The 15,471-nt window shown below is 35.8% G+C and overlaps 1 protein-coding gene and 1 pseudogene across 3 annotated transcripts; one reads left to right on the top strand and one right to left on the bottom strand.

Annotated features, from left to right (window-relative positions):
• Window positions 1-1,479: 1,479 nt before the first annotated feature.
• On the bottom strand, window positions 1,480-5,498 carry LOC130727304 (protein FAR1-RELATED SEQUENCE 11-like; annotated as a pseudogene).
• Window positions 5,499-7,139: 1,641 nt separating this feature from the next.
• Window positions 7,140-14,964, top strand: LOC130727305 (uncharacterized). Of its 3 annotated transcripts, none has more exons than XM_057578411.1 (15): window positions 7,140-7,328; window positions 7,548-7,667; window positions 8,410-8,469; window positions 8,563-8,664; window positions 9,712-9,795; window positions 9,868-9,986; window positions 10,096-10,197; window positions 10,478-10,594; window positions 10,800-10,865; window positions 10,986-11,052; window positions 13,619-13,672; window positions 13,759-13,848; window positions 14,289-14,327; window positions 14,423-14,567; window positions 14,765-14,964. In XM_057578411.1, the coding sequence occupies exons 1-14, from the start codon at window positions 7,305-7,307 to the stop codon at window positions 14,543-14,545; spliced, it is 1,167 nt and encodes a 388-aa protein (XP_057434394.1). In that variant the 5' UTR covers window positions 7,140-7,304; the 3' UTR covers window positions 14,546-14,567; window positions 14,765-14,964. The 3 variants fall into 3 exon arrangements, with proteins under 3 accessions (XP_057434394.1, XP_057434395.1, XP_057434392.1); XM_057578412.1 differs by having other exon boundaries at window positions 14,771-14,964; XM_057578409.1 differs by having other exon boundaries at window positions 14,423-14,964.
• Window positions 14,965-15,471: the final 507 nt, after the last annotated feature.

Raw genomic sequence — 15,471 nt, forward strand, 5'->3', positions numbered from 1 at the left:
TGTACAGTTATTGAAATGGCTACTGGGAGACCTCCTTGGGGTGTTGTTGAGGGATCTAACCCAATGGCTTCTGTGTTGAGGATTGCTCATGGTGATTGGTGCCTCACTTTCCATCACATATCTCTAAGGAGGGTTTGGATTTCTTGAGCATGTGTTTGGAGAGAAATGCTGATAAGAGGTGTAGCGCTGAGGAGTTACTAAGCCATCCATTTGTTTCAAGGAATAAACAATATGCTTCCTCACCAACATGTGTGTTGGAGATTCATAATTTTGAGGATACTTATGAATCAGAAGGACATGAAGGCACTAGTTTAGGGTCATCAGGGAATTGGATTACTGTTAGATCGGGATGAAATGTAGAACAAGTGTATTAAATATAGACAAAGGACTCAATTGTACAGCGTTGTGTAGAAGACAAATATATAGGTTGTCAGAGTTTTAATGGTTGTAGACTTGTAGAATTGATTAGTGTTGCTAGTCACAAATTTGTAATTGAAGGATACCTTATCTTACGTGACATGAACGATCAAGAGTCCTGCATGTTGTTTTTGGTTTTTTGTTTTGTTTTACTTTTTATCATCATTTATCCATTAATCAATGTAGATAGGCTTGGGATTGATGAATAAGGAAAAAATCAAATTTTGCATACATGTTCAACCGGTGGTTTAAGGCTTTTAATAATAAGAATATATTATGTAATTAGAAATACGAACTTTCAAAAAAAAAAAAAAAAATACGAGAAACACTCTCCCACTTCACGTGATTAGTTTATTTTTTGAAAAATCAACAAACTTATTAATAAGTGAGAGTGAGAAAAATGCATTGACCTTTTAAAAAATAAATCAATCACATGATGACTGTGTTTAAAAGAGTGGGATGATTGTGTTTAAAAGAGTGCGTTGATAACACTCTACAAATATTATATACTTTCTTCCATGAAAACATGTATTGTGTATAAAAATGATATAAAATCATGAAAATACGATGCAGGGAGATAATATTTCTCAAGAAAGAGGAATCCATATTGAACTGTCAATAAGAAGGAACAATTATAGTAAATTGTAGGATAAAATGTCAGGAGCTAATTGACATTTTACACAATCAAAAAATCCTAGATGTTGCTTCATTCTTTTAGAGACGCACTTGTGCGCACTCAACATGTGACTAATTTGGCTCGGGATACAGTAGTGATGTCCCTGGGGAGAAAACTGCAATGGAGAACTATGCACATCAATATTGACCAATCTTTGGCATATTTTGGGTTCTACTTCTTAATCTTACATCTAATCTTGAAAATAATATAAGGATAGATTGCAATTAATATAAGGATGCATATGAACAAATTTCCTATACATTTGTACAGAACGGAATCCCTAATACAATGAACTTGGCGTTTACCACCCTACAGAAATTTCACTGCAGAATAATTTCAAGCCAATAGACAGCTCCCCCCCCCCCTTTCAAATAGTTTCAAACCTAGAATGAAAAAATCCAAATTCTATGCTTTCTCATAAACATTTAGTTTACCTCCTATTTATGGAACCGCAGACCACCAATGCTACTATATTTTGTATCCTGGAGTCAGATTTCTATTAATGGAAGACATATCTCTGACCCCTTGTAATGAAATTGGTTGCTCTCTTATGCGAGAAAGAAGGATGGAAACTTGTTCTGTTGCAATATCTAATCGTTCCTTAGACTTAGCAGATTCATTAATCAGAGATGAAACCATATTTTGTAATAACTTAACTCTTTCAGCATGATCACTTGATGCATTTTGAAGAAGCTTAGAAGAGGGCACGCTCATACGACGCCAACGAATGGGAAGATATCTATCTGGGATCTGAAAGCAATTTCCTGTTGAAAGAACTCTAAGAGAATGCCTACATAGAATTCCAGAGAATTCAAACTGGTGGCAGCTGCAACTTATGATTCCTTCCTGAGGGGACCAATAAACTTTCCGACCTCCTTCAGTTTTTATGTGGTGTCTCAAAGAAAACCATCTTCAATTGAAAATGATGCATAATGTGCTGCCAACACAAGTTGTTCTTGAAGCTTTGAAAAGGCAAAAGGAGTGAGGACTGTGACAGCATGTGATTCCATTGGGGCTCCTGTTTTGAGGCAAACATTTTGAAGATTCTGCTGCATGGTTTGCTGTTCTCCAGTTTGATCTTTAAAATCCACAGCAACAGCTACCTGATAGTGCAAACCCAAGTTAACAAACATAAATTTCTGTCTCAGATAAACAGCACAAAGTTTATTATGCGAATGCTCATTTAAACCAATGTAACAATATCCAAACCAGGAAACACAAAAAGATATATAATACCTGTTCAACAAAATGAGCCAGCCGTGTTTGTGCACTCAGAAATCGTTGAATGAAAGCATTGATTGACTTTGACTGACCTGTTGTAGTCATTCCCGCAAGAAAATGGCTTCTCAAAAATGGCAATGCCCAAAGTGAACGAGAGCTATATAAATTAACCATGTGCCGATTTGAATGCAGCCCAAAAGAACAAACCATTTCCCTCCAGCCTAGTTCAAAATCCTCCACTGACTCAAGATTATAAAGTCTATAAAATTCAGCCTTCCACTCATTGTAACGTTCCCCTAGAACAGCATTGAACCAAGATGGGAACTTTGCTACTATCATCCATATACAGAAAGCATGTTTTGTTGTTGGCATATCTTCAGCTAGTGCTTCTTTGAGACATATATTTTGGTCAGTCAATATAGTCTGTGGAGCCTTTCCATTCATAAACCCTAAGAAAGCCTTCCAAGAAGGTGATCAAAAAAGAAAAATAAAAAACAAAACAACACCTGTGTAAATTAAAGAACTGAATAACTTCTAAAAAATTAACAATCCTCATCAACAATTAAAATACCTAGTCCATTTTAGAAGAATGGGGCAAAAGAAAAAAGGAAACTAGCATAAGGTGCTTACATACATTGACCAAAGTGTAGAATACTCTACAAGAAAATCTTTGCACCAGCAGTAATTTAAATTAGATTCCATTTATCAGCAATAAATTTTTCCGTCCTTCCATTTAGTTTATATTCATTAAGCCACCCCAGTATTTCAAGAAACAATACACGAGGACATGTCACAATTTGAATAAAGAACGAAACTACACTAATATTGATAACTTTTTTATTTAACTACCTTCACTGCCCAGGAAAATGACCTGACAGTTTCATCCCGCAGAAGCACACAGCCAAAAAAGCAAGGCATTCCATAATTATTTATTCCAACCCATATCCCTAGCGGCATGTCAAATGCAGTGAGGCGATGTGTTGTATCAAGCACCACGGCATCACCAAATATATCATACAATTGGATTGATGAGGCATAGGACCAAGCAATGTTTTCCAAACGGTTGTTTGCATCAAGTTGTGTACTCAAATTTAAAATTAGGATCTTTCTCCTTAATGTTTCTGCACATTCTCAATAAATCTAAGCTTTCTTCTTCTGGATCTAATTTCCTAAACGACTGGAGTAAATTCCTTATATCCTTTTCAGTAAAAGGTAAAAACCCAGGTTCCACACACTTCTCAAGCTCCATAAGCCTCATCATTTGATGAACAGAAATCCCTGTTTTGGCAAACATAAGGATTCGGTTCTTGTCGGTGTCTGAGATAGTTCTGTATGCAGGAAGGAACGAACTTGGTTAGGTTCCAGAAGTTCATGATTATGATGGTTAGCAAATCCAGTGACGCGCCATTCTGGAGCTCCAAATTCTGTTGTTTTGCTTATCCGCATGTAAGCTTGACAGCCACATCGAGAAGACTTTCTATTTCTTTGAGGTTTACTTTGAGTTGATGTTTTGACTGGAGTATTACCAGCGCGGTGACAAACAAAGTAGCGTCTGGTAAGTCCTTTACCAACACCATCTTTTCCCTCAGTACGGTGACGTCTAATTGAGAAGCCGCACCTCTTGGAAAATTCACTATAGTATTCGTAAGCAGCATCATGAGTAGCAAACCTTTGACCAATATATGGAATAGCAGCATTAGCTGTTTCCAAGGAGAGCCTGGTTTCATCAGGTGACTCCTCGGTGCTGCTTGTATCACCCAAAGATAGTGAGTGTTGGTCAGAGGGATCATCATAAACTACCAACATAGATCCAACCTCTTCAGACATTATATATGTTTGCAGTGGCCAGCTTAAGATATCCTCCTATACCTAATATTTTAGTGGGAAAAACAAAGTGAAAAAAATAAAATACCAGGAAAGAAGAAATAAAGAACATACGAAATGATAAAACATCAACACAATGTAATCTACAAAAAGAAAAATCATCAGCACAATATTAAATCAAAGCAGAGATTTTTTCCCCTTCCCTAGAGTCTGGTAAACAGAAACATCTTAGTTGAGAGTTGTATGATAACAGATAACAGAAAGAGCATGGAATAATAAATTGATCAATACAAAATTTTGTTATGATGATTGTGAACAGTGACTAAACAAATTACAGAATAGAAACGAGAAAAAATGGGGGCAAATCTAAGACAATCAATAGAGAAAGTGAAGGAAGAAAATATATATTATTACCGTAGAGAAGGAGGAGGACGACACTATGAAATGGAAATGGAAACGGAAATGGAGGGAAACCCTATTATCTATCGAACACCTCCGCGCAGAATGCAGATACGCCTAACTACTGCATTGCAATTGGGTATTTCGACTAGGATAAACAAATTGAACAGGAGAATTCTCTGAAGAACAAATTGATTCCCAGAGATAAACAAATTGACAAACTAACACAACAACAACAACGTATCTCATCAGACAATCACGCATCTACAAGAACTCAAGAAGGAACAAAACAAAATACCTGCATACGAAGGGAAGGCAAGGCGAGGCGAGGTTTGAAGGAGTAGGAATAGGATATAGAATTACAAGCCAAGGTGGAGAATTAGGGATTTAGAATTAGGGATTCCAGATTTAGGGAAAATCATATTCATGGTTGCTTGGGAAAATCAAGCTTGAGAAGAGAAAGGAGAACTGGACTGGTGGTGGCGTGGTGGTGGACGGTGGTGGTGCCGCCGTGCCGTGATGAGGGTGCGAGGGTGAGGGCGTCTGGGCGTGGTGACTGGTAGTGGTGAGCGTGAATTAGAGAGGGTGAGAGCGTGAGTATCAGAGTATGTGAGTGTGTGAGAGAGGAGTAAGTGGGGGGTCTGGGTGCAAATATAAAATCTCAGGGGGTTCAGAAAAAAATATTACAGGGGGTAAGTAGAATTTTTTTGTTCAGGGGGTTCATATGGGTCCGCCTCTGTTTATGATGATTGTGAACCGTGAATAACAAATTACAGAATAGAAACGAGATAAAATGGGTGCAAATCTAAGACAATCAATAGAGAAAGTGAAGGAAGAAAATACATCTTATTACCGTAGGGAAGGAGGAGGACGACACTATGAAATGGAAATGAAAATGGAAACGAAAATGGAGGGAAACCCTATTATCTATCGAACATCTCCGTGCAGAATGCAGATACCCTGACGCCTAACTACTACATTGCCATTGGGTATTTTTACTCTGGACTCTGTGGAACGCACCGTTTTGACACCACCAAAATAATAATAATATTTTTTTCCTCTTTACGATCTCATCACTTCAAAGCACAAACCGACAATCTTTCTTAGTCACCGAACGGAGCGCACTATCATCACACCAAATGGTAGGAGGTTGATCAATGCATTTTTTTTTCTCATAAGGCTACAATAATATTTTGAGTGCGGTGGTTCACTTATAAAAGAGTAATGATATATACACACCTCATTTTTCAAACACTTCATTTCCACATCTTTTTATTTCTATCTCTATCATCTTATCATCTATCACATCTCATACTTTCTCTCTCTTACTTTTTCTATTTTTCCTATCTCTCTCCTCATTCCACCTCTCTCCACCTCAAAGAGAGGTATGGATAAAACATTATTGCTTATAAAATGGTGAAAGGGGCTGTGATGGTGAAAGGATGGAGGGGGAAATAGAGAGGAACATAATTTTAAAAACTAAAACAGAACGCATGAACACCTATATTTATTAACTAGAATTGTCCCGTGGAAAAGATACTAGGTAAATAATATTTAAAAATACTTTATAATATCATAAGTACTATTTTTAGGGTGAACCTAATATGCACTAATTTTAGGTGGTGTAATTTTACACCACCTACTTTGACTGGGTATAGCAGGTCAACACATTATTTTTTAAAAAAAAAATATCATTAAAAATTTGTTATGTATTAAATTTTTTTAAAAAAAGATGTGCTAACCTATTATAGAAGGTTAAAAAAAGTGGTCTAAAATTAGACCACTTTAAAAGTGGTCCACATTAGGGGTCACCCTATTTCTAATTAAACAATCTATTTTTCAGCGTCTAAAAATTATGATTTTTTTTAAGGAACCCTATGAATGATGTATGTATCAACCATATTCATTCTAGTCCTTTTTTTCCTTTCAGTTTAAAACACAAATAAACTTTCGTTCTCAAAGTATTGTCACTGATGAAGAAAAAAAAAAATTGTTATTGTTATTTTCAAATTGTAACCCAAAAGAAAAAGTCTTGTCACTGTCAATGGATATTGGGAAGGAAGATTATTTTAATTATTGATATTCAATGTTAATTATGTCACAAAATTATTTTACAATTCAGATAAATGCTGGGAAGGAAAACAAAACCAAAAAAAATATCGGGAAGGAAACATTGTTTTAATTATTGATGTTGAATGTCAATTATTATCTACTTGGTAAAATTATTCAACAATTGAACATTGAGAAAAAGTTTGATGCACTGACGGTGTAAACCAATCAGATTTCAAGGATGCGAGAAAATCTCTCTTTTCATTTAATTTCTTTAATTGACATGTCACATCTTTAAAATCTGATTGGTTGACGGTGTGCATCAAAATTAAACTTATTCTAACTTATTCAGTTAAGAAATCAATCACTAATTATCTCTTTATAGTATTAGTTGAAATTTAATACTATATTTGGTCCACCAAAAATAATACGCACGCTTCTTATCCCTTTTGAAAAATAAAAAATATAATCTGATAAGACTAGACTAGAGTATCTCTGTTGGGTTGGCTTGGCTTGGCTTGGCTTGACTTGATTGTATTTGTTTTGTTTGGAAGCGTTGAAGGAAGGAAGTCCCTGTCCCTCCCTCCCATCCCACTCCTACCTTTCTTCTCTCTTTCTTTCTTCAACCAACTTACTTTCTCTTGATTCCTCTTTCACACAATAAATTTGTCTTTTTTCTTCTTATGAACTTCACTTTCTGCTTTCGCTTCCTTCCAAAATGAAGGCTTTCAATTCTGTAACTGTAAGCTCCTTCTCCCTCTCTCTCTCTCTCTCTCTCTCTCTCTCTCTCTCTCTCTCTCTCTCTCTGTTCTCTTCTCTTTTCTTCTGTTTGGAGTGGGTAATGGGATTCATTTCATGCCACCACCAAAGCAAAGGAATCATTTTTTTTACACCTTTTCATGAATTCAACTTGATATAATTTGAGTACACGCCAACTTGATACAACCATTGTTTCTGTCAGGGTTTTGTCTTGCCAGACTTGAAGAATAGGTTCTTCCTTTGGAGTTTCCTCATTGTGGTTTCTTTAATTTGTGGTGCTTATGTGGTTGGTAATGCATCCTTTGCAAAGGAATACAAACAAGTATGTATTTCTGTCCCAAAGTTTCAATTTAAATTGCAAGATGCAAAATTAACAAATTTATGGAAATTTTATTCTCATGTTTGTAATTCGATGGTTACTTCTGTTCTAGGAACAATATAATAGAAACATTAGTTTTGCACTAGATATGTCTCTTTGAAAATGTATACTGTGACAACTGTATATTTGCCAGAATATTTTCTACTTAATTCTGTAAATGTTGCTCACTTTCACACTTTACAACTATAACGGCGAACACTGCTTTTAAGTGGTTGGTATCTGTTCATTGAGGCACCAACATGAAGTTAGAAACTTGGGCAATCATACCTACATTTTATTCTTATTAGAAGAAAAGTTCAATTCTATGGGTCTCACCTAACCTTTCCCTGGACCTGCCATGGATGGAGCTTTTTTGCACTAGGTTGTCAGATTTTTATCTTCTTTGAATTTGTGCATAGTTCTAAAGACATGATAGACATTAGAATGCGATAGCAGATATTGGCATATATGTTTGTTTGGGGTTCTAGCTCAAGGTTGGACTTACACTATGTTTGCATATTTGTATCTTTTGAGGGAACAAATGGTTTTCAGTTTTATTTTTTGCTTTGAAGGTTTTACCTTAATTTTGAATTTTGATGATCAATATTTAATTAATCTCATGTTTCTCTGTAATTTTTTATGAATCATTTAGTTTGAAATTGGACATTTGATTGATTGAAAATACTTTTGGGCAATATATCCGCAGAGATTAGCACGATGGGGACTAATTTATTCACTGCCAGTTACAAAATCCAATGCATGCAAGGTTTGTTATGCCTGGGGAAAGAAATCCATTTTACAAACTTGTAACTGCTTGGAATTACCTCGAATAATTACCTTCCTGTTTCCATTTCCATAGAAACATTGCTGGCCTTCTGGAACTGAAGCATTGCCTAAAGGAATTGTTGCTAGAACATCTAGCTTCGAAATGCGGCCCTTATGGGACTCTGGTATAAATCATGTATGTGAATGTGTGCTAAATTCTTATATTGACTTATCGTATTGAAATTCACTTAATACTCTAATAGTATTAGTATTAAGCATCACTTAATAAAATGGTTAACCAATTCTTTAATTCTGTCCACCTTTGAAGTAATTTTTTTTAGTTAAAGTTGGTTAATTAAGGTTGAATCTTGAACCAGTAAACTGATGTAGATTTAGTATTTCAACTTTATATACTATAAGATTTGGTACATGAACATGTTTGAGTATTGTTAAATAACTTCATAAGTTGATTTTTTCATTTAAAATTTGATTTGGGTTACATTGAGTAAATGATAGCAAAAGCTGGTAGTTCATATGTTTTTGTGTCCACTTGTTGGCATTTGCTTATCTTCAAGAATTGCACTTTCAACCGTGAACATTGCACTTTTTTATTATATCATATTTAGTTATTTTTAAATAATGCATGTTCCTATTCTGGGAGGGTGGGAATGGCCTCAATGGTGAGCTCACTGAAAGAAATAATGACTTGTACAGCTGCAACGTGGATATTATATTTGTTTTGTAAATCAGATGCTGTAAATTGGAAGATTATGCAGTTGAAGGGTAACAATGACTTCGTACATAAATTAGAATATTTTGTTGTCTTACTTGTTAGTGTTTTGATTTTCTTATTACTTTTAATTCTTTTTTTGTCTATAAGAGCATATGTAGCGCCATGAAATCAAAACAACTGGCACTTTTGGGTACATGAATAATCAAAACAACTTCTTCTGAAAAAACAAGCGGGTGTATATTACTAATCCCCTATAGGTGGTATGCTAATGCATTCTTACTTGTTTTTCCAGACGGAGTAAGTTAGCAACTTACACCTTCCGGTGGTGTATATTAACAAATTTCATTTTGTAACTTACTCAATTCTTCCTTTAAAACAAGTAGGACTATGCTAGCAAGCCCCCCCCCCCCCCCCCCCCCATGTATGTATGTTAAAATCCTGCTTAAGTCATTGGTTGTCATTAATCTTCTTTCTGTTCTTACTTTACTTTTTCAATTGTTTTTATTTCAGAGAATTTCAAAGCACCCATTGAACTTGTTGGCTATTGCAGTGGGGATAAAGCAGAAAGAAATTGTCAATAAAATAGTTGAAAAGGTGAGTTTTGCTTCACTTATATAATTTGATTTTGGTCCAAAGCTCACTATATTTGCTGACTCATATCTGCAGTTCCCATCAAGTGATTTTGTGGTAATGCTTTTTCATTATGATGGTTTTGTGGATGGATGGAAGAACTTAGCTTGGAGTAAGCACGCCATACATGTGTCTGCTATCAATCAAACAAAATGGTACAATTAGCTCATGTGATTTCCCCCCTAATTATTATAACTTATAATCTACTCTGAAGATTAAATTCATGTATGATTATTAAGAAAATGATGATATATGATGCCTTAGGTGGTTTGCAAAACGGTTTTTGCATCCAGACATAGTTGCTGACTACAATTATATATTTCTCTGGGACGAGGACCTTCTTATTGATAATTTTGACCCAAAAAGGTAAGCAACTTATCATATCACACACAAAAAAAAAATCTATTCTGTAGATGTACACTTACAAAACAAACAACTCGTACTCTTTTTTATCTGAATTTTCTACATATAATATTACAATAGTGCTGGTATATTTAATAAATTGAATTTCTTTGTTGACCTATTTGTTTATTTGATAGATTATTTTTACTTGACTATATTAGATATATATATGAAGTGGCAATTTTTTTTCCTAACATTGATTATTTTATGCTTGATGTATTGACTTGTTGCTTATCTGGTGTAGGTATGTATCCATTGTTAAAGAAGAGGGACTAGAGATATCACAGCCTGCATTGGATCCTGTTAAATCAGAAGTACATCATCCACTGACTGTTCGTAAAGCAGGATCAAAAGTGCACAGGTTAACCTTATTTCCACCTCCTTGTTGCTTCAGATATGGTTCTATTGGTAGATCATAACCAACACAGTGCTCTGTCAATGATCATTTCTGTCACACTTGCGTCCTTGTGCTACATGCTGCAGTGGATTTTTATAAGTATTCCCCCCCCCCCCAAAAAAAAAACAATTGCTAATATCTCTTCAGGTATTATGTTATCTCTGTACAGAAGGTATTATAAGTTTAAAGGTGGTGGAAGGTGTGATGACAATAGTACTGCCCCTCCTTGCACAGGGTAAACAGTTTCATCCTCTATCCTGTGTTATTTTCTCTTACCTCCATTTTCCAACTCATTCTGATCATCTGTGCTATTAAATAGAATTTGGAATTTAATATGGAAAGAGATTGTTTGCAGTTGGGTGGAAATGATGGCGCCAGTGTTTTCCAGAAAATCATGGCAATGTGTATGGCATTTGATCCAGGTTTGGATAAGAAAAACCTTGTAAACTTGTAACTTTTAACCATATTGTGCAAATTAGTACAGAAGAGAGAAAGAGAGAGAGAAAGGTAGAATAAGAGAGAACTCAGGGAAACAGAAGTTTTATTATGAATCAATCTGAATGTAACTAACTTACTACAGAACTATAAAACAGACTTATTCTGTTATGATAGCCCACTAACTGTACAAATGAAACCCAAATGCACCTTACATCACATTACATGTGCATCATATCCCCCCTCTTAAAATCTTCCTTGTCTTCAAGGAGATGCACAAGTATCAAAATTGGGAAATTGCTGTTTCAAGTTATACAAGATCTCCTATGTTGCTTCTTCCTTGAGCTCCACCTTCCATTGTACCAAAAATCCAGTCACTGCACGATGTCGCCGCTGAACCATACGCCTTTCTAGTGTCTTAAATGGAAATTTAGGACTATCCAAGCTGCCCCATTCCATAGGCAAAGCACACTGCTGAATGTCGTGATCTCGGCAAGGTTTGAGTAAGGAAACAAGAAAAGTAGGACGAATCTTAGGTTCAGGTGGCAACCTCAATGTATAAGAACTTCTCCCACACAATGGAGAATCTGATAGGGACCAAAATACCGAGGACAGGTGATAGGGACCAAAATACCGAGGACAGTTTTTCTGACTCTATGTTGTGCTGTTTGTTGTCTATAAGGCTGAAGCTTAAGGAACACCCAATCTCTTTCCTTAAACACCCTCTCAGATCTGTTTTTATCAGCCATTCGCTTCACACGTTGTTGAGCCTTCTCCAAATTGCCTTTGAACTTATTGAACATAACCTCCCCAGCTACAAAGGTCCTATCCACAGCCTCAACCAATGTACTATGAGGGCCATAAGGGAGATGCAAAGGTGGAGGTTGTTCATACAGAACCTCAAAACGGAGTAGCTTGTATGTCCGAATGGAATGTCGTATTGTACCACTATTCTGCCTATGGTAACCACTGGGGCCACTCCTTAGGGCGTTGGCAAGTCATAGCACGCAAGTAATGCTCCAAACAACGATTTAACACCACTTTTCCCATCTGATTGCAGGTGATAAGCTGTAGAAAGGCTGAGTCACCCCCAATTGTTGCAGAAATGATGACCAAAATTTGTTAGTGAAGAGTGGGTCCCTATCACTCACAATATTAGTGGGTGCCCCATGTAGCCTATAGATGTCCCTAATAAAGATTTCTGCCAAGTTAGATGCAGTAAAAGGATGGGCTAGAGGAATGAAATGAGCATATTTGCTCAACCTATTAATAATCACCCAAATGGTGTCTTTCTTATAAGACTCAGACAGCTTCTCAATAAAATCCACGGAGATGCTCTGCCAAACTCCAGCAGGTATAGGACCAGGCTGCAGAAGTACAGGTTCATACTTACACCTCAATCAAGTCCTACACCTTTGAATGAACTTAGCAACATCCTTTCTCAGCCCCTTCCAAAGAAACACAGACTTTATTCTATGCACAGAAGCTCTAAGCCTCTAACCCTAGAGTGTCCAGCCTGATGAGAAGAGTGCAACCACTGTGATATTAAATCCCTGACATGAAGATCATTAGAAACCACAAGGCTATATTTCCTAAACAAAAACCCATCAACTACCTTGTAATGAATGTGTAAATCTGGTCTGTCAGTTATTTGCTCCTTCAGTTGTTGTAATTGTGGGTCAGAGGCATATGCTGCCAGAATAAGATCCCACAATTTTGTAGAGATAGCAGAAACTAACAACTGCAGTAGCTCTCCATGAGAAGCTCTGGACAGAGAATCAGCTGCCACATTCTCTTGAGTCTTGACCCTTCTTGTGTTTAATCTCATAAGTTTGGTCACTCACCTATATTGAGCAGCAGTAGATAGCCTTTGTTCAAGCAAATTCTTAAGGCTTTGCTGATCAGTCAAGATCACAAATTGTTGAATTGACAAATATTGATGTCATTTTATTATCAATCAATATTGTAACTAACTCAGTACAGAACTATATAACAGACTTATTCTGTTAAGACAACCCAATAACTGTACAAATGAAACCCAACCATGCATCTTACATCACATTACATGTGCATCATGATTCCTGAGATTGTGATTTTGACGTTTGATATTTCTCTCAGCTTATCAAAAGGAAAGTAATTACACAATTACAGAGAAGATCGTATATTACTACTATGTTAATAGGGGAGGTGGGAATGTGGTGTGGGATGCAATTTTAGATTTATGATTGGCTAGCTGCTTCTTCTTCTGTTTCTTGTTATTTAAAAAATAAATTTTTAAATTGCTTCTCATTTATTTTAATGTGTTAAGAGTTACATTTTGAAATAATCTTTTGCAATAGATTAGAGAAAAGCTAAAATGTTCTTTTTCTAATTGTGGTAAAATGTAAAATAGTGGTTGGTTTATATAAAATTTCTAAAAAATAAATTATTGTTTTACTCAATTTTAAAATAACTTAAAGAAAAAAACAAATGGGCTTGTTCAATCTTTCAGTTGTGTTGTGCATGGTTTCTTCTTATATAGTCATGTTAATCTAATCATCTTTTTGTCTACAGAATGACTTAATCCATGCGTGGGGCCTCGATAGGCAGCTTGGTTATTGTGCACTGGTAAGTTGCTTGCACCACAACAGCACATTCATTTCATACTAGATCCTTCCATTGTGGTTCTCATTCATCTTTCAACAATATTTCAGGGCAATCGAATGAAAAATGTTGGTGTGGTGGATTCTGAGTATATAGTTCATCTGGGTCTGCCTACTCTTGGGAGCTCTAATGACAATGAGGCAAGTAATTTCACATTTGTACGTAGAACAATCACATTTTTACCTTGTTTAAATGGCACTTGCTGCATACTAAATGGAACATATTAGATTCAGGGAAACACTTGTTATGAAAACACAAATTCATTTGATTGGTTCACCTTTCCTAAAAATTAGCAACTTGACTTTGTATTTTTTTCAAACAACCAATTATACAAAGCCAGATAAGCCTTCTTGCGTACTGTTAAAAAAGTTCTCGTTATATGTAGCACTTCTGTTAAATTCACGCAGATTTTTCAATAAACTTCACCTTCTTAAGGAGATTTGTTAGCTGTTAATAATTTCTTTTAGTTCAAGACTTCCAGTTTCAGAACAACTTCAATGTTTGAATTAAATCTCATTTGTGTGCTCATGCTAAATTGACAATCTAAATTATTGCTAAGAAATTGTCCTCTGTGTTGCAGACGCTGTCAGATTCCCACAAAGATAATTCCAGAGTTAAAGTAAGTATGTTTGTGAGTGATAGGATAATGTAGATTTGATTTATACAGCTTTAGCTCATATAATATAACAAAGTAATTCAATTGACTGCATGCAGGTTAGGATGCAGTCATACATTGAAATGCAGGTTTTTGGGAAAAGATGGAAAGAAGCAGCAAACAAGGACAAATGTTGGAGTGATCCGTATGGACAAGTGGCAAACCAGACTAGCCATTATTGAGTGTATTTTGTGAGGTTTCCAGGTTCGTAGTCAACAAATTGACTCGAGCAACATAGTATAATATCAAGTTCTGGTGAACAGAACGTATGATTGGTCTCCAGTCTTCTTTTCTGCCTTTGATTTGATATCTCAACAGGAGTTTATAGGATCATTGTCGTTTGCCATTATTGGAGGATATTTTGTACCTTCATTTTGTGATTGAGTCATTTCTTCCCTTAGGTGCAGGTGTTGGTGTACACAGAGTGGTGCGGAGCTGTTCATATGACGACAGAAAAATGTTTAGATTTTTATATTATACCCTTTGAAGGTCACTGTAAATAAGTTAAGTTACATTACATATATACATGGCTCAACAGTCTCAAATGCTATTCTTCGGATGACTAAATATATGCTCGATACATCTTATATTATTGTTGGTATATCTTGCTACTTTCAAATTCTACTTTTTAATTCGATTGAGTTTGTCGTCTCTCATGAAGTGGCTGCATTGCAAGATTAAAATGTGCATAGGGTAGTGAAATAATGCGTTTTGGTATTCAACGACAGAGAATGTTAGTTGTAGTACCACATTCTCAGTCCTACTACTCTTTTTTTTCTTCCAGTGAACCAGCCGATATCCAGTTACCTTTTGGATGCCGATAATTTTGGATTTGGGATCCTCAATCCTCATACATATAACAATATTCATGGGAGCAATCATTTAAATATGTGCATTGTGCAGATGAGTTGTTAAATAGCATTATTGTACATCTTTCACCAGACCTATTGGTTACACACAGTCACTCAAGTTTTTTTTATTATGCATGAACGTCATGCTCATCTGAAAAAGCTTATTTAAACCTAGTGGTATTTGCTCCCAGTTGAGTCCAAGATCAGTTGGTTCTTCGACAACATGGATGTTGGTCATAAAAAAGTTCATTGGACCC

Source organism: Lotus japonicus, unplaced genomic scaffold (assembly GCF_012489685.1).
Source record: "Lotus japonicus ecotype B-129 unplaced genomic scaffold, LjGifu_v1.2 AP026984.1".
Classification (NCBI taxonomy): domain Eukaryota; kingdom Viridiplantae; phylum Streptophyta; class Magnoliopsida; order Fabales; family Fabaceae; genus Lotus; species Lotus japonicus.